The 19943-nt window shown below is 48.6% G+C and overlaps 1 protein-coding gene across 10 annotated transcripts in view; it reads left to right on the top strand.

Moving 5' to 3' along the window:
- The window catches only part of foxp2 (forkhead box P2), a 79835-nt gene that overhangs the window by 19220 nt on the left and 40672 nt on the right, over positions 1-19943 (top strand). For 3 of the 10 annotated variants that reach the window (XM_029851562.1, XM_029851559.1, XM_029851558.1), the window contains one exon: positions 13666-13852. The exons of 2 other annotated variants lie outside the window; for them this stretch is intronic. In XM_029851562.1, coding sequence (XP_029707422.1) covers positions 13676-13852 — 177 coding nt within the window. In that variant the 5' untranslated portion in view covers positions 13666-13675. 10 annotated transcript variants of the gene reach the window in all.

The raw sequence follows: 19943 nt of genomic DNA, 5'->3' as shown, positions 1-19943 counted from the left end.
CCTCGCCCACTCCGCGGGACCGGCTGCTGTTTAGGAAGATATAAAGGGGTAATTTTATTACTCGGTACATCTCTCCTCAGAAGCTATTTCATTTTTTTCTCCCCCTTTCAGCCTCCGCAGAAGCCTTTATTTGATCTCATATTCCGCAGCCTGGCTGCCTCAGACCAGTCCGGCTTTTATTTTCATTTGGAAAAACACATTTGGTGCGTGAAGGCTGATGGGTTCCGAAGGGGACCGAGGCAAAGTTCCCTGTCGCGCAGGGATGTTTTTTGCTTCCCGCACTTTGGCCGCCAAACTTTTCTATCCCCCCACCTCACAAAAAAAGCCTCTCCGGTTCTGCGTCCTGCTGACAAACACTCAGCTTTGTGTAGGTTCTCGATGGTCCTGCTAAAATTGATACCAGGTGCTTTGAAAGTGCTGATCATTGGGAAAGTGTGCAGTTTATTACTCGACACACTTAGTCACTCCAGCTGTAGCTGGTCATTTGAGAGGGAATTGAGCACATAAAGTCTGAGCCCTCAGAGCAGGCACAACACCCAACTGTAGGGTCAAAATTAATCCCCCCCCCTCCCCTAACATCCCCTCCTCTCCCTCGCCCCGCTTTAAAGTCCACATCTTGGACTATTTACTAAATTGTGAAGCAGTGCAGCTGTCTGTAAGAAGTCCCACATTTCCTGGGGCTTTTTCCCTCCATCTCTGTCTTATTTATCAGCGTCTGCCTCGGCCTCTGAGGCACATATATCCTGTCCTGGCTGGTGACAGCACAATGAAAACAGTTTTGTTATCTGGGTCCTACTTGACCAAACACTATAGCCTGTCTCTTTTTCCTTTCTTTTTTTTCGAGCGGGGCTGGAGGGAGATATCGTAGCTTCCACTGGGCTTAGTTCCACACAATGAATTATCTCCAGATGTAATTCCTACCCCCTCCCACCACCTCCACCACCCCGCCCGCCCGCCCACCCTTCAACCTCAAATTAGTGGCCAGTAAAAATTAGGTTTGAATTAGTCGTGGTGGAGAGAAGAGAGGAGTTTAAAATGTCTTTATAATTAGTTTATTATTCTTAGCTGGAATGCAGTTTTCCCGAATTAATTTGGTCAGAGGGGTTTTTTAGGTGTTACGGGTTCGTAGCCGAGTAGCGTTTCAGTCATGAATGGATACCCTCCGTGTCAGCGCTGGAGTCAAAAGGCCGAGGTAATGGGAGCAGAAGCCCGAAGACAATTCCCCCTCTCCCTGAAAGTTGCTGTGGAACTTTACCCGCTCTTATCGCAAGAATTCACAACACAATTTCTGGTTTTGCCCCCTGACGAGGAATACCAAACAGCGCCGTGCCGTTCTGATGGCCAGTCCGTCTTACTGCCGTACCACCCGCGCCGATGTGGATCTGGAAAGGACCGACCTGCAGCTGTGCCATCCGCAGACACCACGGATCAGTTTCATAAATTGGTTTCAGGTTCTCCCCTTAGAGGAAATCAGAATGTGGCTATTGTATCTCTTTTCCTCTCACTGGTGTGCCATCTTAATGGCGTGACCAATAAAAAAACCTCCCTCTGGCAGCGAAGGTTGTTATTTATATACCATCCAATTTGACTATATGATAATACCCACAGCCCGGCTCTTTTATGCCCTAACAGGTAAACTGCTGTGAGCGGTTGCTTGTTTAAAGTTGCCCGCTTCTGCCGAGCCTTTGATTTCGACAACTTGTTGAATTCAAATGCACTTTTGAAGAAAAGCCTTTTTCTGGACGTGGTGGTTGAGACGGTGGTAGCAGCTGTGGTGGCGGTGGTGGCGGTGGTGAGGGGGGGCACAGGAGGGCCAATTTAACCTCGAGTGTCTGTCGCTAGTCTGCCAGCTCCTTCGTTTCAAGAGGCCCGGTCAGCTTGAACTGTCTGACTTCTGTCATTTCGATCTCTTTTTATTTTTCAGCTGTAATGTATACTTTAATGCTCGCCCGCCTGCTGTCTGTGTGCGGCGGCGGCAGAAGCAGCTGGAGGGGAGGCGCAGGTATCAGTAAGCTTTGGAGAGGCGCCAGTGGATCGCCGCTGAGTGCTGTACGTGGTTTCTCGCGGCGCATGTTGATATTTCTGGGTCCAAGCGAATGCGCAGTGGTTTATTTTCAATAGGGAACCTGGGGCAGGACTCGGCCAGAGGGACCCCCACCCCTGGCTGCTTACCCGGGCTGTTGATATTGAGTCAGGCAAACACTCTCTCGGGGATGTCCTGTTGGGCAGGGATCCAAAGCAGCAAATGGAAATCACATGTGGAGACTCCAAAAGGAAGGCAATGAGGCCTGGATTCACACCCATCACCCCTATATTTATTTTCCATGTATATGTTGTATAAGGAGTCAGTTTTTACTGCGTAATAATACAGTTTTTATCATCAGACCCTTTTGGCAGTAATAATTGATTCCCCCCCCCCAAACAACAAATAAATTATTTGAATAACAAAAATCACCCCCCCACCCCCCCACTTTGATTCACTTATTTCACTTTTCCAGTAAAATACATATGCAAATATATTTGGACACTGTCATTATCAGCCACTTAACAGGCATTTCATTAGGGATTTTCTGAATACGCCGCACCGAGGAAGTTGCCATGGATACCCCTGGTGCTTAAGTACAGTATATTAAAATGGTGCTGCCTTCCAACCACTTATATAATCACCAGACCAAAGTGGTCTCTACTCTCCGGCCATATTCCGTCATCAACGTGGCCCAAAAGGCTCCAGCTCCTTCATTTCTATTTACTTTGTAATTATTTCTTTATTTAGTTGCAGGGAGGACAAAGTGGTTTATGAAGCGTGCTTGTGAAAACATTCGTGCAACTGTGATGTAATAATGCGGGACGATAGTCAAGTTGACCCCCTCGCCAGAAACTGGATGCCCCGATTCTCGTGATGAATCGAGTAGTTGCACCCCCCCCCCCCCCTGCTTTGTGATCCTCATTTGCTTGCTGTGTCTTTCAAAAGGTCATGCGGGAATTAATTCCACCTTTAATTTTTATCCTCAGCGTGCAGGTTCTTTAATAATGGTTATTAAAGGGTTAATGGAAGGAGTCACGTGACTGGAGGACGGGCGTCTGCTGATTGGCAGACCTTTTGGCAGTGCATGCACTTTATGGTGGCCTGGCGAAGTGATGTTGGCAGAGCTGACAGGGGGAACCTCCTGTGTGACGGGTGCTTGCCTCTGTTAAATGCCCCAGAGGCGACGCACTTTAATTGAAAATTAATCGTTAGGGCTTCTTCCCGCGTGTGCGCGTGTGTATGCACGTAAACTACTGTGCGCAGGAGAGCAGCAGCGACGCTCGATGCCATCCGTCGCCCTCGTAGATCGACTTCCGCTCCCCGCTAGTGTTAGCGACCAGCTGCCACCACATCGCACCCCCCCCACCACCACCATCCTTCTCTCTTCACTGCTCTCCTGCCGCCACATCAAGACGCTGGTGGGCCCGTTCGTCTCTGTTGACCTTGGCGGCGGAAAGCAGAGGAAGCGAAACACGCAGGGGATAAACACCTGAAGGGAGGAGGGAGAGATGTCACAAATGCGTCGAAATAAGGGCGGAAATCCCACAAGTGAGGGGAATATTTCAAAAGCCGGGGGCCTCTTGTTGCAGGGAAGCTTACTGGCTGGAGGCTCCTGGAGAAATTCCTGGCGTAGTAATATGGACGCTAAAAGCAATTAGCAGTAGTTTAATGCTAGCCCCGTTTGGCTGTCTCGCCTGTGCTTTTCCCTCTCTGCTCACTCGCCCGAGCTTTCACCATCTCTTAGTCTCTCTGCCACGACTGTCTGGTGTTTACCCTCCTCGCCCGGGAGCGCAGACAGTTGACACTAATGAAATTGCTGCATCTTTTGCTCTGTGTTGGTCTCTAAATAATGATATCATTCAGCTGAAATATGCTCCAGCGGAGCCTGGGAGATAATTCAGAGGCCGTTAAATCACGCTGGTGCATTGCTCAGAGCTACAAGTTCAAGTGGTCTTTACCCCGCGTTAGGGGCATCGTCTTTTCTTAAATAAATCTGTCACGGTTCCCTTGGGGGGGCCTTTCCTTAAAGCATAAAAGTTGCTAACCCCATGCTGTGGCTCCCGCATGCCGTCATCGGTCGGCGTATGGATGCGAATTTAATTTCAGTTGCATTTGCGTGACGCTGCGCGCCGAAATGAAATGGGGCAGATGTTTAGAGAAATAATGAATAAATAAACGTCCTTTTGTATGAAAGGCCCATGTGGCAGAAGGAGCCGGTGGCAGATGGACTCGCTTTCTGCATCTGCTGTAAGCAGACTTGGCTTTGTACTCCTCTCTCCTGGGGAAGATCGCGGCTCTCTCCTCGCCAGTGGATTCCTGTTTGTTGGAGCGACAAAGGAAAACATCTGTGGCATGTGAGGGAGAGAGAGAGGGGGGAGAGAGAGAGAGGAGGGAATTTAAAAAAATGACAAAAGGATCGGCAAACACCATTAACCCTGAACGTTCCAGCTCATTTGCTTGTTGTGCGTTGTTTACAGTAACATGTTGATCCGTCGCACTTGGCGCGGATCAGCCTAACTTGGATCCGCTCTTCGGCTCTCGGCGGGACGGCAGAGGGGAAACTGGGATTAACCGGGGGAGGCTGGTTTGTCTGTCTGACGCCCCGTCTGTGCAGAAAATTTGCCTTTTTTATCAACAGAGCTGCTACTAGCAGCCGTGTTGCTGTCTTTTCTTCCTCTTTTTCTTCCCCGTTGAAAAGTATTTAAAACTAAAAGATTTCAATGTTCAGTGAGTGTGTGGAGGTCTCCCCACCTCTCAACCTTTGTGGTCTCCCCTTTTTAGATTCCTCCACAAAATGCCTCTTCTGAACCCCCCCACCCACCCCCTACACACACTCACACACACACACACACACGCGCTCCATTCCTTTGCCACTTCTCGCAACCCTCCACCCCCTCCTCTCCACTCCCCATGACCAGCCCCCCTACCCCTCCAACCAAGCCACTGGTTTTTTTGTGTACTATTGGTCCTCAGGCGTCAAAACAATCCAGCAGGGCTGCCGGACTTGTTTTAATTAGGCGGCAGTGAAACGGCAACTGTCTCTCAGACGTGACCAGGCAGAGGTGCTCTCCCCTCTCGCTACTGTAAATACTGCCATAAATACTTTTCTGCTGATGTCTTTGAGAGTAACCGTCAAGCCAGTTTCTCCCGACTTTTCCCCTTCTTTTTTTTACGCTCTGTGGCATTTCCCCCCTCTTTCTTTTCATTTCTGACACACACTGATGCTTCCAGGCTTCTGAGAATACTTCTTCAAATGCTTCTTACCGAGGAGAGTGGATATCACACTCATTGTTTAAAAGGTAGGTCATTTTATCTGTCACTCTTTCCTTCCATCCTCTGTCAGGGACTATTTAAGACTCTCTTGGATGCAGAACATCTTTTTTCGACGCTACGGCTGCGATCGGACTGATTGTCGTTAAGAGCGCCACACACTCTGCCGGAGCGGCGGCGCGGAGGCAGCCGACCGCCGCTCAGCCCTCGCTAATCCCATTCAGCCTCTTTACACACACACACACACACACACACACACTGACATAAACACAAAAAGAGCTGAATAGAAGCGCGCGGAGCTGCGCTAGAATAAAGCCCACGACACATACCTCTGCGGTGAAAAGCACCTCTTTTAGCCGCGTCCTCCAGTCCCGCTTCCCCTCTCGTCTTCCACAGCGCTGCATAGAGAGAGGGGTAGAGAGCCAGCCCAGCATTGCATGTGTGTGTGCGTGGGTGTGTGTGTGTGTGTGTGTGTGTTTGATCGCACACTTGGGAGAGAGAGCCTTAGGACCGACAAACGTTCTGAGCGAGGGCAGCAGAAACTGCACCCAGAGCCGGGATGCGGCGGGATAGACCGCGGCATCCTGCTGGAAGACAGCACTCCCCGTGTGAGGATCTCCTCACACACACTTTCTCGTCCACGCGTAGGACCCACCCACACACACTTGACTACCTACCTACACCCTGCACACACGGGCCAAAGCGCTCTGCGTGCGCGCCGCTCAATCGCAAACGATGGGAATCAGCGTCACTGAAGCTGAAGGTTGCACCGTAAATTAAAAAGAGAGAGAAACCAACAGGATAATTAAGACGTCTCTCGTTTTCATTAAAATTAGGAGTGAAATGATAAGTACTGTTTTCCATTAATTGTGATATATTTCGGCGGCGGCAGGCATGAGAAATGATGGTCTAATTATTTCCAGCGTGGAGAGAGAAAGAAGCTGCCGTGTCTCTGTCATAAATTTCCATTTTGTACACTCCCCCCTTTCCATTCACACACACACTCACACACACACACACAGGCACCCTCCACTGTCCCCTCTCTTACTCTCTCCATCCCCCCCCATCCCCCCCAAGACGAGCCTCTCCTCACGGGCCTGCTTGTCCGACCCACACGGGGGGGCCCGGTGTCAACCAGAAATGATAGAATAATTGTCAGGAAAGGCGTCCGGGCTTCCTTTTTTTTTTTTTTTAATGGGGCGAGGGTGATTTAAGCATGCATGAATGGCACGGCGCTGGTGGTGAGAGAGGAGAGGGAGCAGGGGGGAGCCGGGGCGGGGGCTGGGTGGCGGCTGGCAGTGGTGGTAGTTGGGGGGGTGGGGGGTGGGGGGGTTGGCTTGTTTATGATGCCATCCCCCATAAACACAGCAGAAGTGATGACACAGATAGTGTTTCCTCTCTACGGGGTGACACCAGTCGACTTGTGGCCGTGGCAACACACCCTCGGAGGTGGTGGAGGCGAGCGCTCTGTTCTCCGGTCAACTTCTCGGGCACTCCTCACCTTCAGGTAAAAAAAAAAAAAAAGGAAAAAAAAAAAGCCAGGCACTTTCCATCCCTCCATCCATCCGTCCATCCACCCCTCCATCCCTCCATCCATCCATCCATCCATCCGCCCGTCATTCCAGTGTCATCTCCAGTTGACTCCGGGCTCTTTGCTGGTTTTAATGGTTTTGTTTTATTGCCGGTCTGCGTCTCCTCACCGTCCCCTGCTGGTTTGTCCCGCCGTGTCACCGCGCTGCTCCGCTCTACAGGCTCTGTTAATCTGCTGCTTAATTAGTGCTGATGAATGGCTCGGCGTGCGCGCGCGTGCGTGGGCGCGCGTGCATGTGCACCCCAGTGTTGTTCTGTGCGTGTGAAGTCAGCCAGTGTGGAATTTTCCCCCCTTCGCGTGAGTCGGTCCTGTATTATTTTCAGCCCGACCAGAACTGCAGTTAAACTTTTTATCCGTCTCTCACGAATGTGCGTTTTTTTATTGTGTGCGTTTGTTTGTTTTTTGGAGCGAGCGACGTCTCGGTGGCACCGATGTTTGATTTGAAGTGTCGAGAGGTCACAAGACCGATCATCGGTGAAGCACTAATTATCAAAGGCGAGAGGGATAATTTGTTTACTTAAATATTGATGAGGGGGAGCGAGGCACGCTATTGGGCTATTGTGGCTGTATTATTAACATTTCATAGGGCTTTGTGCAGGAATGCGAAGGGGACTCCTCTTCATAATTTAATACCCTAATGCATAATGAGCTATGTGATTAGTTCACATGGAGAATTGGCCAAACTCCATTTTGAAGGCAGATAATTTACATTGTTCTCCAGAGTCTGCTGCATAATAGCTTCTTTAGCGCAATAAAATTAAATGCTACACATTTTATATTTCAGCTTACAAATCCCCCTGGCAATATCCAGTTTTGAGGAGATCCCCCCCCCCCCCCCCCCCCTGCCTGTTTTAATTTTCCCTTCCTACAAATGGAGAAAATTAATTTTAGAATTGTTTAACTAAAAGATGTGTTTACCTACATGTTTTATTTAGAATGCACGCCGGCCAATTAACACCGTTCATTAGCAGCGCCACGTTATTTGTTTTGAAAGTTGAACCGATCACTTTGTTATGCTAATTGTGATGTAATTTAATTTGAGTTCCCGTAATGATGATGCCGCTATTATCCACATAAATGATGCAGTTAAACAGCGCCGGCTCATTTGCATGTGCTGGAAGGGAGAGGAGCTGCTCCCGGATCACTCTGCTTTCATTCTCCACCTTCGCTGCTGCCCTTTGGGTCGTCCCGGCCCCGTCGCCTGACGATTGATGATCCGCGCTTTTATCTATTTCTATTTATTATATTTTAATGAAAGAGACTTTCTTTTGTCCTCTAAGAAATTCATGGAAAATTAAGGAAATGTTTTTTGTTTTTTTTAATTGTAATATTTTCATATCGGAGCGTTTGATGCTTAATGCTGCGGCGGAAGACAAAATATTATTCCTGTAACAAAACGAAGGGTCGCGGTGTTTGAGCCCCCACCCGGCAGGAAGAAAGGGTGACTAAGCCCACGTTAAAGACGAGCCATTATCTATTTTGTCACGGGTTAGACTTTGGTAATTTTCCCGTGGAAAGATTATTTTTTTTCCTCCTGACCAGTCCCCCCCTCCTGTTATGCTCCTAATTGGTTACATAAATCTTGTCTGCAATGAATGAGAAATGTTGCGGTGTTGTCAACCGCAATCTTCGCCCTTATTTACCAATTCATTAAGATCTATCGATGCAGGACAGCGAGGGGAGAATGACAACATAAATCAGAGCTGGAGACATAATGACCCTAATCAGCCAGAAATAACTGGAAACGTCACAATGAACTATGTCTCCGTGGCGGCCGCGGCCGGCTCCCCGCGCCTGTCCGCTGGATGCGCCGCGCTGCGAGTCGGGCCATCCGACTGTCATTATCTACTCTGATATCTCCCCTCTCGCCTTGAAGGGGCCGCTGCAAAGATTTTATCCAGGTTTTCCCAGCTCCCTGTCCGAGCGGCTCGCCACGAGAAGAACGTCCTTTTCTTCCCCGAGGTCTATAAATACAGTTCAGAAGTCGCCAGCACGAGCCTCCTCTGCTCTCGGTAAAGATGATTGGATGAGACAATGAGGCCTCCCCTCTTTATAGGTCAATTAGCCCTGATTAGGTGGGCCGAGTTAATTAATGCAATTGGCAAATATGCAAATGAGAGTTGACTGATCGGCTTTCGTCACCGTCTGGCTCGCCCGCGGTGGCGGGGGCTGTCTCCTGCATCAGCAGAATCAGGCATCGGAGGGGTAGCACGTCCACTTCCTCTTCTCCCATTTTCCTGCCAGGTTGTGCGTCAGAGCTGGGAGATATTTCGCTGTTTAAATTATTTTTATTATTACTATTGGGATGGGATTCAGATGGAAATAAATATCCTCTTTTGAGGATTTTAACTTTATTTTCTGTCATATTTAACTGCTGGCTTTTTATTCTCCCTCTTACATGGAGACATTGTGCAGACCGCACAATCGAACACACACTTTTTACCTTCTCGATACTCCACAAACACTCCACGCCACATAGTCCCTCTATTATCTTATTCTGTCCCATCTCCTCATTGCAAATAAAGGGAATGACGTTCGGAACATGGCCGTCTGAATGTCTCCCACCACAGAGCTGCGATTTATTGTCGGCTCAAATGAAAAAATTGAAACCCGACGGAGGTTTTCCTCGTTGGACGGGAGATAACCACCTTTGATTCCTGTTGCTTTGAATAATGGTAATCCCGGGGAGAAAAAAAAGAAAGCAAAGTCCATTATTCGCATTCATCTCTATTCATTCGGCCCCACTCCTGATGTTGTAAATATGATTTCTTCTGCCCCCCCCCTTTCCTTTTTTTTCCCAAAGCAATCTTAATTCACATGTGAAACACTTTTGAAATTCCTCTATCTGAGAGCAGAAACCATTAGCATACACAGGTTTATAAGGAGCAGTCATTAATGCTCTTTTATGGTAGCCCTTTACTGCCAAAAAGGAAGCTTTTAATTCTAAAGCCCGACAGCCTGGCCTACCTTCCTTAATCTGGGCGACTGGGTTTTGTCAAACGTAGCTCTCCAAGTGGCTGTTCCCTCTTTTTTTCCCTCTCTAAATCCAAACGCCCTCACTGGAATCTGAAGGGCTGTAATAAACTGCTCGTGGTGTCGTGTGCCGTGACAGTCGGCAACCAGAAGATATGAGAAAAACACGCCCGAGTACAAACAATCCTATGATCACAATCAAATAAATCTGTTGTACGACCCGTGTGAATCCACGCAGGCTTCCTGGCTAACTTCCTGTTTCACTCCCCAGCAGTTGAAAGCACTTTCTTTCTTTTTTTTAAGTCAGCACATATGTGGCATTTTGATTTATTAAGCAATTTGACGTATTGGACATGTGAGCCCTTGGCCAGTTACTTCTTTATTTTGTATGCAGAGTAACTTATGGCAATGATGAATTAGTTTCACTCGAGCAAAGAATCGGTGATTATTTTAAATGGTGACCATATCTCAACTTGATCACAGAGCTGTGAGGAGCCAGCAGACTGTGAAATGTAATTTCTGTTATTCTCTTCGATTATTATTTTTGATCTGGCGGCCCAAAAGGATTCCACGCGCTCGTCTGAAATGCAAGTGGGAAACGAAGGTACTTTTTGAAAAATATTTTTGGGTCTTTGTTGTGTGGTTTTTTTATAGCGTATTTATAGTAAAGAAGAGATGGATCAGCGTGTGTGTGTGTGTGTCTGTGTTTGTGCGTTCCCCAGACATTTGTGTAGTCCCCCTAGATGGATGGCAGTGTCATAGTGTGTGTTTACTGCACATGATAGAATGGGAGACAGGCCAGGTAATGAGGCTACATTAAGGGCTTTTAGGGCTCACAAACAAAGATGGAGGACTGCTTCTTTCCTGTTAATGATAGGTGTGCTTTTGCTGTGTGTGTGTGTGCATGTGTGTGCGTGTGTGATCCTGTTTGCACCTATTTTGCGTCACTTTTCAGAAGGAGAGAAGCTGTTTTCCTGTCTCAGGCCATCGTCGGGCCACTTTTGCACCTGATGAGGGAGTCGGATTTGCGTGGCGCGGGATTCAGAAGTGAATATTTGTTAACGCTGAGGGCGACTAGCAAAGCGAGGGTGCGGGGGCTGCAGGAGGAACGGACCAAAGCTGGAGCTGGAAATTGTCTTTGCTCTTCAGGAAATTTTGTTCCGTTCCCGGGAATCCGCCGTGATGGAAACGTGGAAGCCGGCAGTGATCAGCAGCGGCAGGTTTGGGGAGCGCAGCCTCTCCCTGCATCACCATCACTCTCTGCAGACATACATCTATAGACTGCCCCCCCCCCTTCTGATCGGGATAATTAGCAGTCTAACTTTACCCCCATCAGAGGATCACGGGTACAGGAAATGGCATCAAATAGCAGGTTGAAACGTCAAACACACGTGAGGACGAGACGGCTGCGTCTGTGGTGACAGAGATCAGGATGAGGGCCCCCAGCTGATTCTCTTATTCTATGGGGGGGGGGGGGGGGGGTGCAGCATCCCACCCAGTTGATGTAGAACAGGCTGAGTTGGGGTCACGGCCACTGCCCCTCGGGGGGGAGAGGCTTACGGGCTGGTGGCACACACACACACACACACACGCGTCTATACAGTCGCACCCCGAGGTGCCGAGCACTGTCGCTGTCAGTCACACTTGAACCGCACACGTGCGTGCACGTGGATCTGTGACAAGTCCATCACCCCCACAGTCAGATCAGCGGCTCGGTCGCCGCTCATCACTGCAGCCTGGCTGTGTTTCTAATTGACATTCTAATTGGCAGATTTGAATGCTGCCTTTAGATGGCTAATTAATTTATCTCACCGCTGTCGTTAAGGTTAAAGCTCCATCTGATCTCCCGGATAGACTTTGCATATATCTGCATTATCATTATGATGCAGTCGGACCGATTTTATTTTGGAGCAGAGATCTTATTGTTGCTGTTTATACTTCCTTTTTTTTTTCTTTTTGCAGCTTTCATGATTTGGACATCATTAATGGCATAAACACAGGAACAAACAACTTTTATTTCACGTATAATATTAAAGTCGTAATTTACTTGGACCGTGTATTGAAAGGAAAAACAAAGGGTTTCTCCTCTCGCGTCTTCCAAGTTTTTTCCAGCATCCGTCACTGGTACAGGCGAGAACGCTGTAAAAAAAAAAAAAAGAAGAAGAAGAAATCCAGGCTCCATTAAAATGTTCATAAAATTGTAGTAAAGGCAATCAGACAGTCTTTCTCTGAATATTTTAAACATCGGGCATGTAAAATTTATGCCTAATTTGAATACTTATTAGCCGGCTGATCTCGGCTGCAGCCTTGAGTTTCTTATGCTGAGATTCATCACCGGATTGGATGTCACATTGTGCCAGTACCACCCCCCACTCCCCACACACACACACACACACACACACACACACCTCCACCAGCCTCCTCCCTCCCTCCCACTCACTCCTCTTTTCTCTCTTTCACTCTCATTCTTTTTATCTGTCACCTCCTTGCTCGCTCTTCGCTTCCCCTCTTTCCCTCTCTCTTCTGTGTGCGCCTCTCCTCCGTCGGCGGCGGGCGGGCGGCGTTAAACAGGGGCCTGTTTGTTCACAAGCGCTCCTCGTCCCGGCCTCTTCCTATTTACTCGTGTCCCGGGCAGCTGTCGCCCTGCTCTGTGTAACAGCTCAGCCCTGTTTGTTCTCTCCGACTGGATCCTGTTTATCCTGGCTGTGGACATCCTTTAAGACCTGTCCTGTGTCTGCCCCCTCGTCAAACACACACGGCGAATGACATGTGTGCACGTCTGCAAAATGTTGCGTTCACCGCTGAAGCTGCGCTCGCTCGCTCGTCCTCCGCGGCTGCGTGGGTGTTTTTTATTTTGTTTTTTAGCCGTGTGTTGCGAGGAGCGGTTTAAGTGTGGGCTGACGTCGCCGGGGCTCCTCTGTGCCCCCAGTGAAGGTAGCCAGCATTAAATGAGCGGGAGAAATGATAAAACATTTATTACTGGAGAGAGAGAGGAGGTAATATGCATAATTTATGCTGTTTTTAGCACAATCATTAGTGATATTCCTGATAGATTTTTATCCCCCCCCCCCACCTTCTTTGCTTCTCCTGCCTCCCTTTGACTGATTTCATTAAACTGACGCAGGAAAAGAAAAAGGGGGGATTACAAATGTTAAAAATTTGCGTTTATTTACAGCTGTGCCTTTTCTTTATTTATGTGTTTAAACATAAATGTGTACGTGCCATTAAAGCCAAATCCGCGATGTTGCCGTGCGGTTTCAGTCCCTCCCACTTCTCTCCGCCACCAAATTTTAATTTTGCGTAATTAGCCTTGCGTCATTAAGCAACTTCATTCAGATCCCACACGCTCTAAAAATGAAGCTTACACACGGCCAGCGCGGGATTGTCTGTGTTTCTGTGTGTCTCCTCCTCAGTTTAGAGGGGAAATTATGTTTATTGTCCATCACACGCTTAATTTATCAGAGTTACATTTTTATTTAAGAAGCAACCCTGATTAAAAATAAAGAGAAATGCTTTAAATTTTAGTAGAGGAAACATTTACCACGTTTGGTCACCCCCCTCCCATTTCAAATAGCGCCAGGACGTGTATCTCTTTGTATTGCTTCATTTACACAATGAATGCATAATTGCTCCTCCTGCATCCCCCCTTCTTCTCTTCCCCCCTCCCTCTTCTTTAAATGCTTTAATTTGCAGAGGGGGATTGAGGGCTTGATAATGGAAGCTTTGCACAAAAAAAAAAATAGGAGGGAAAAGGGGGGAATTGTGAGAAGAAGAGCCCTAACTGGTGCCTCTTAATCACTTCTAGGTTTTAAATCATGATGATGCAGGAGTCGGCCACAGAGACAATAAGCAACAGTTCAATGAGTCAAAATGGAATGAGCACCCTAAGCAGCAGCCAATTAGAGGCTGGCAGTAGAGATGGGAGATCAAGCGCTGGTGACACGAGCAGCGAAGTAAGCACAGTCGAGCTGCTGCATCTGCAACAACAGCAGGTAAGTTGTGTTTCTCCCCGTCTCTCTCGCTCGCTCTCTCTCTCTCACTCTCTCTCTCTGCCATGCTCTCTCCCTCGCTTTCTCTCTCTCTCTCTCTCCGGCTCTCTTCCGCTCTGCTCTCTTCAAGCAGCGCCGGGGCTTTTTTTTTTAGAAAAAAAAAAAAAAAATTAGCCAGGAGTGACATTAAAATGTTTGATTTTCTATGTATATTTCCGCGAACGCTGTTTTGGAGGAATCGCCGTTTGGCTCTCTTTCGCCGGTGAAGCTTTCAGCTTCTCTCCAGCTTCACCGCTCGGACAGAGCGATCAAAGTCTGTTCCTGGCAGCTTTTTGCAATGCTCGGGCCCTGTTTTAGTTTCAACAAAAGCTCGTATTAGTCACGCCAGGGTGTGTTTGTGTGGGTGTGTGTGTGTACGTGCGGCTGTGCGAGACGCCTGAAGAACTGTGAAAGTGAGTGCGGAGTCGCACGGACCGGTCTTTGTGTATGTCATAGCGGCGCTGGATCCACCAGAGGGCCTCCTAACTCGGCACTGGTTGGAGACTGGTGCGCGGCTCCTGGAGGTCTGACCACAGCAGCAGCAGCACAGCAACCACAGACATGTTCCCCCAGATGGATACATCAATAACACCGCTGGGATGTCGTCGTCTTTAGAAGCATGTTTGCTCTTCTCTCTTTTCTGCTCTACTCTCCGTCCACTTTTGTCCTTTTTTTTAAAAATCCTTCATGTGTTTTTGCTGCACCAGCCCTCGAGTGAGTGGAATGTGGGTGATTTGCTCTGTGTGTGTGTGTGTGTGTGTGTGTGTGGGAGGGGGTGAAAGTCAGTCACCAGCTGAGCAAAAGAGTCAAGTGTCTCTCGTGTCTTTTCACGGTGAATGATGGCTTTGACAGTTCCCCAAAAGAGCAGTGGGAGACGAGGTCAGGGGGCCATGCTTTAGGGTAGATGATGGGGTGGGGGGGGGGAAGCCGCCGGTTTGTAATGATGCGTCGGATGGGAATTTTCATGTGCGTGCGTGTGCATGTGCTTTCTGAAGCAGCTGAGCCTCTGGTCAGTTGGGTCAGGGTCTCTCTGTGACTACACACACTCCCCCGTCAGAGGTAGGCGCCCATCCTGGGGGGGCCCAGCCGGTGGCTGCTGTTTCACTGGAGCACTCTGGTTAGTCAACTCATGCAAATGCAGCAGCTACATTTGGAAAATGCCAAAAAAATAACAACAGACATCCCAGGCCTGCAAAAAAAGTAGCCTAGCATAAGATGGTTGTTGGGAGGGGGGGGGCGATGGGGGGCTGTGAGGAAGTGGGCGGGTTCTTGACAGTGCGAGCCTAGTAAAGAGGCCGGTTCGGGCCTTTCCGCAGACCGGCGGAGACAGACACATTGAAATGAGCAGTCCGGCTAACAGGTCTCTGGAGGCTTTTTAAAGAACGGCGGCATTACGCCGTTAACTTCACATACACTTCCTGTGGTGCGTTCAGTCCACATCTCTTCTGAGGGAAAAAGCCTTCACGGAGCTCTCTCTCCTCTTTAACGAACGAAGCCATATTGTTGCGCAAGAAATGGAGCGCCTGTGTCGATCTTTAACCCCGCCCTCTCACCTGCGCTCACGCTGAAATCAAATCAAGTCCGTGTTTGCTCACAGCCCCGTTCGGAGGAAGGCTGTTGGGTGTAATTTTCCACCCATATTTGGAATGACATTGAGTGGTCCGGTGGGTATAGGAGCTCCAGCCTCTCATCATGCTGCTGCGGGGATGATTAATAATAAGCACTGATGAATTCTCCACCGTCCCTCTGGGTTCTGCCATTACCCAGCAGCTCCAAAATACCACCTGCAGCTATAATTAGAAAAGCAGCATCTCACGTTCTCGTCACCCCCGAATCAGCCGAGGGGTTATCGGACGCGGATCACAATGAAGTTACACCTTCTATTGACATCCGGATGGTTTCTTCTTTTTCTCGTTTTTCGCCGTTTCTCGAGAAATCCACGCGGAAACGGCGTCGCGCAGGTCGCTGTGTTCAGCGTGACAGCCGCACGTTGGCTTATCTGTGCGTCTGAATAATAACTACTGTGTCACAATTGAATTTTCAACCCCTAATTTCTGCCGGGGTTTCATCACCCTCATTCCCAAGGTTGTCTAAATAGACCTAATTTGATTTGAGATCACAGATTAGATAGCCACTGTATCTGATTGCAATTTGCCAGCTGCAGATACGTATCGGGGCCAGTGATGAATGTTGCACAACCTTAATTACTATGTTAAAATGATCAGTATAAAAGCCCTATTGTTTAAAAAAAAAGAATTGTGCTGACTTCATATTACCATCAATTTATCACCGGCTTATATTTTAATATCAGCTGCTGCTACACGGTCTTGTACAGGAGAGCTATGCATTGATCTTTGGATCTATACCATAATGTCCCGTAATGAGGCTGTTAGTTGATTACAGTGGTCTGCGGGTTTAATCCTGCCGGGGTTATCGGTGGGATTGATGAGCCAATAGTCAGGACTACTGCCCCACGGCAGGCGTGTGCTTTCCTTTCTGAGCAGCCTGGCTTATCTACCATGACCTGGTCAGCTGATTCAGCCCGACACTGAGTCCTGGACACTCCCGTTGCGTAGAGGGAGGCTTGAGCATCAGTAACCTGCTTAGGAACGCATATGACGAAGCAAAAGCGCAACCATCCCAGCTCATTTGGGCGGCTGCAGCATTTTTGACTTGGATTACAATAAGGACGCCGAGGTGCCATCTTGCGTCAGGGGCCGGCCCTGCCGCTACACGAGCGGTCCGACTTGAGAATGACAGCAATTAACCTGCCTTCCTCGCTGTTTAGCTGGAGGAAAGACAGGAGGAGCAATCTGACAGCCAGTGACGGGTGATATTTAGGGTTTAGGGGCAAATGAAATTCTCCCCAAAATGAAAATCATTAGGGAGAAAGTTGGCCGACAGACAAAGGACAAAATGACAAATGTGTCTGTGTGTGTGTGTGTGTGTGTGTGTGTGTGTGTGTGTGTGTGTGTGTGTGTACTCATTTGACAGACTCATTAGCTGGCCTCCCTCATACAGCAGCTGGAGTTTGTTGTTTGTTGTGGATTCATATTTAAAATACTGATTCACCTCTCAAACAAGCCTGAAGCATCTTTCTGCCCTTCACCTGCCTACTTCCCAAAACACACACACAGGCGCGCGCGTGCGCACACACACACTTACACACACACACACACCTAAGATGCAAATCTGGGCTTTGCCCTTGAGGATAATTTAAAGGCCTAATCACCCAGACTGTCCCTTTGGATGGAAAGGGGAAGGGGGGGGGTGGATGGTGTTTCTCATTTGCACTCTTACACAAAGAAGCTCATTAGGTTTATCTTTCAGGCCTGAGATTGCCCCACTCAACTGTGTAAATAAGACACCAGCCCGGGCCTGACGCATCAATCACCTCCCAGGACAGGAGCCAGAGCTGGGCTGAAATATGAAACATTTCATAAAGGGGGCCTTTTGTTAACCATCGTCATCCGTGTGAAGATAAGGTTCTTCTGTAGAGGTTATGGAAGCATGAGAAAAGCAGCGCGCTCTGTATCTCTCTGTAAAATTATTTCCCCTTTTCAGCGTGAAGGCGGCTGTCTACCAGCCAGCCTCGTGCCTGACTTATTTACAACAAATGCCATCCCTCCATTTCTAACCCCGCTGTGTCCCAGCAGAATAGTACATACAGACGTGTGACATATAGGCCCTGTGGTTTCTCTCTTTGTGATGACACTAAGATATAGGGTGTGAATGACAGCATGGCTACTGTTTGCTCACTCTTCCCCAGACAAAACACAATATGATTCTATTATCTGTACCGCCTCCGCCTCTTTCTCTCCCCTCTATCTTTTCCTCCAAACCAGGACCGTCCATCTATGTTTAAGACACATTACATGTGGCCTCCTGGAATTTACAGTGGTACTCTCCCAGTAACTCCATTTTGTGCGGGAGTCCCCCGAGAGCACGGTGAAATGTCAAGCTCTAAGGCTTGAAAGAGATGAGGAGAATGGGATGGAGGAGATTGAGCGACGGCGAGCGCGAGGGAGACGGAGTGAAATCTGTCGGAAATAAACACTTATGGCTATTTTATGCTCAACCAGCTGAGCTGTGGAAGAAGCAGTTCGGTCGACTGGTGAAGGTGGAAAAACCATTGGCGTGATACCTCAAAGTGCTTTGATTTATGCAGAATATAAAGCATAAAACCAGGTGGAAGCCCACCTGCAGTTTAATGCTGTTGCTTTTGAATGGAAGCTGTTCCGATTCTGACCTGTTGGGCGACCTGACACATTGTTTTCGCACATTAGCCCAGTGATAAATGAACTGGACTTGGGTTAAGCGCCTCACTGTAAATAAGAGGCGGCCAGGCGGTCTCGCACAATGTGGCCAGTGGTTCTACTGTCGCCAGCACACCAGGATCAATGGCCACTTCACAACTCATTTCCTTTTACGCCTCCCTAACTGCCCCTCTCCAGCTCGGGGAAATAAATGGCACTGGATCTATAAGTCGACTTGCGTGGGCACAGCGGCATATACACAAGCACGCGTACACACAAAAACACACACCCGGGCCTCCTTTGAGTGGCCTGCCCAGGCAATTGCTTCAGCTCAATACCCTGCACAATAATTTATTTGCTAACAGCTGCGGCGCTGAATGGCGTCTCATCTTTCACGACCACCACAATCGAAAACAGGTATTCTGTCACCGCCTGTTGCCACTCCCCTGCCGTCGGCTTAAACTGAGCGGCAGCCGTTAATGTGGCGCCGCTGGACTGTTGCTGTCAGCCACCGTCTGAAAACACGCGCGTAAATGACTCTGTTTGCCTCTAATATGGCGTTAACAGGAGAACTGGAAGTCTTATGTGTGAAGGGTGCGTCCCATTCCTAGAGGTAGCGCCTTCCTGTTTGCCTGTTTGGGCTCTTTCACCCTAAACCCCCCCACCCCTCTAAAAAAAAAAAGGCAAGTAGCTTACAGTCATTTGATAGGCCACGACACCCCTATCCATTTAACAGAGCTTAAAAATCCTACATATGCATATGCCGGGGTGTCTTAAGCTGACAACCAAAAGACAGGATTTGCTAGAAGGCAGCTTTGGAGTGTTGTGAATTTAACAAGCATGTCTAGTATTACAGTTCCTCTCTGCTTTAGCCATGAATAGTAACAAATCAGACTCTGAGACGCATGCCTGATGGTTTGTTGTGTGAAACCCCCCCTTTCTCCTCTCCCCTCTCTGCTTAAACTAAAATCTGGTGAAGACGGCTACCAAAACAGCGGCATCATGGATGTCACCAGCTTTCTAACGCGTCCATGGTTTTAGGTATCGTCAGGTTTGTGGGTGAGTGCGTTGCACTTGTTAACGCCGCTCTGATTACCTTCATCCCTGACCCATTTTTGAGTGTATAAATGGCTCCATCCTCCCAAGTTGTTTGTAGTTGTGCCACTTCGGCGTGAGGAGGGAGGGGAGGGTCGCTCCTCCAAACACTGTATACATATGTAACAGAATGTAAGAGCTTCTCAGTCCTCCCCTACTCACAGCTTTTCATTCAAATGGTGTAAATAAGCTCAGGCCGCAGGGAATTGAAGGCTCCAAACAGGAGAACTGACTGACACATCACTTAGTGCTGGCTTTGGCTCTCTTCACTGCAGGCTTTTAAACAGAAGCTGCTGGATTTCAGAGCGCATCAGCCAAGGTCAGCCACGTGCTCGGGTTTTAAGGTGCTGTGGCATCTCTATCAAGTTCTTGCTATATTCTACAATGTATGTTAATAGGGGAAACAACCATCAAGGAGATTCCCAGCACAGAATCTATAGTATATAATGAGGTCTGAAGTTCTGAGTCTCCTCCAGAGTAACAGACGGGCTGTGTTGCAGCCTGCCATTCCTCATCAAGCCCTAACTGCGGCTGTTTACCCACGCCGGGCGACTCAATTCCCAAGAATTGATCAGCGATAGCACCGGAAAGCTGCTTGTTCCGCCCCGATAAAAGCGAGGCCCATCAGCATATGCAGAACACGCCTCCAGCGCCAGGCGCGGCGCTTCATGCTCGACTTGGCGCTAAGCTGATATTTGTTTCAC

Source organism: Takifugu rubripes, chromosome 18, assembly GCF_901000725.2.
Source record: "Takifugu rubripes chromosome 18, fTakRub1.2, whole genome shotgun sequence".
In the NCBI taxonomy this organism is placed as follows: Eukaryota; Metazoa; Chordata; class Actinopteri; order Tetraodontiformes; family Tetraodontidae; genus Takifugu; species Takifugu rubripes.
This window is presented reverse-complemented; position numbering and strand designations above follow the sequence as displayed.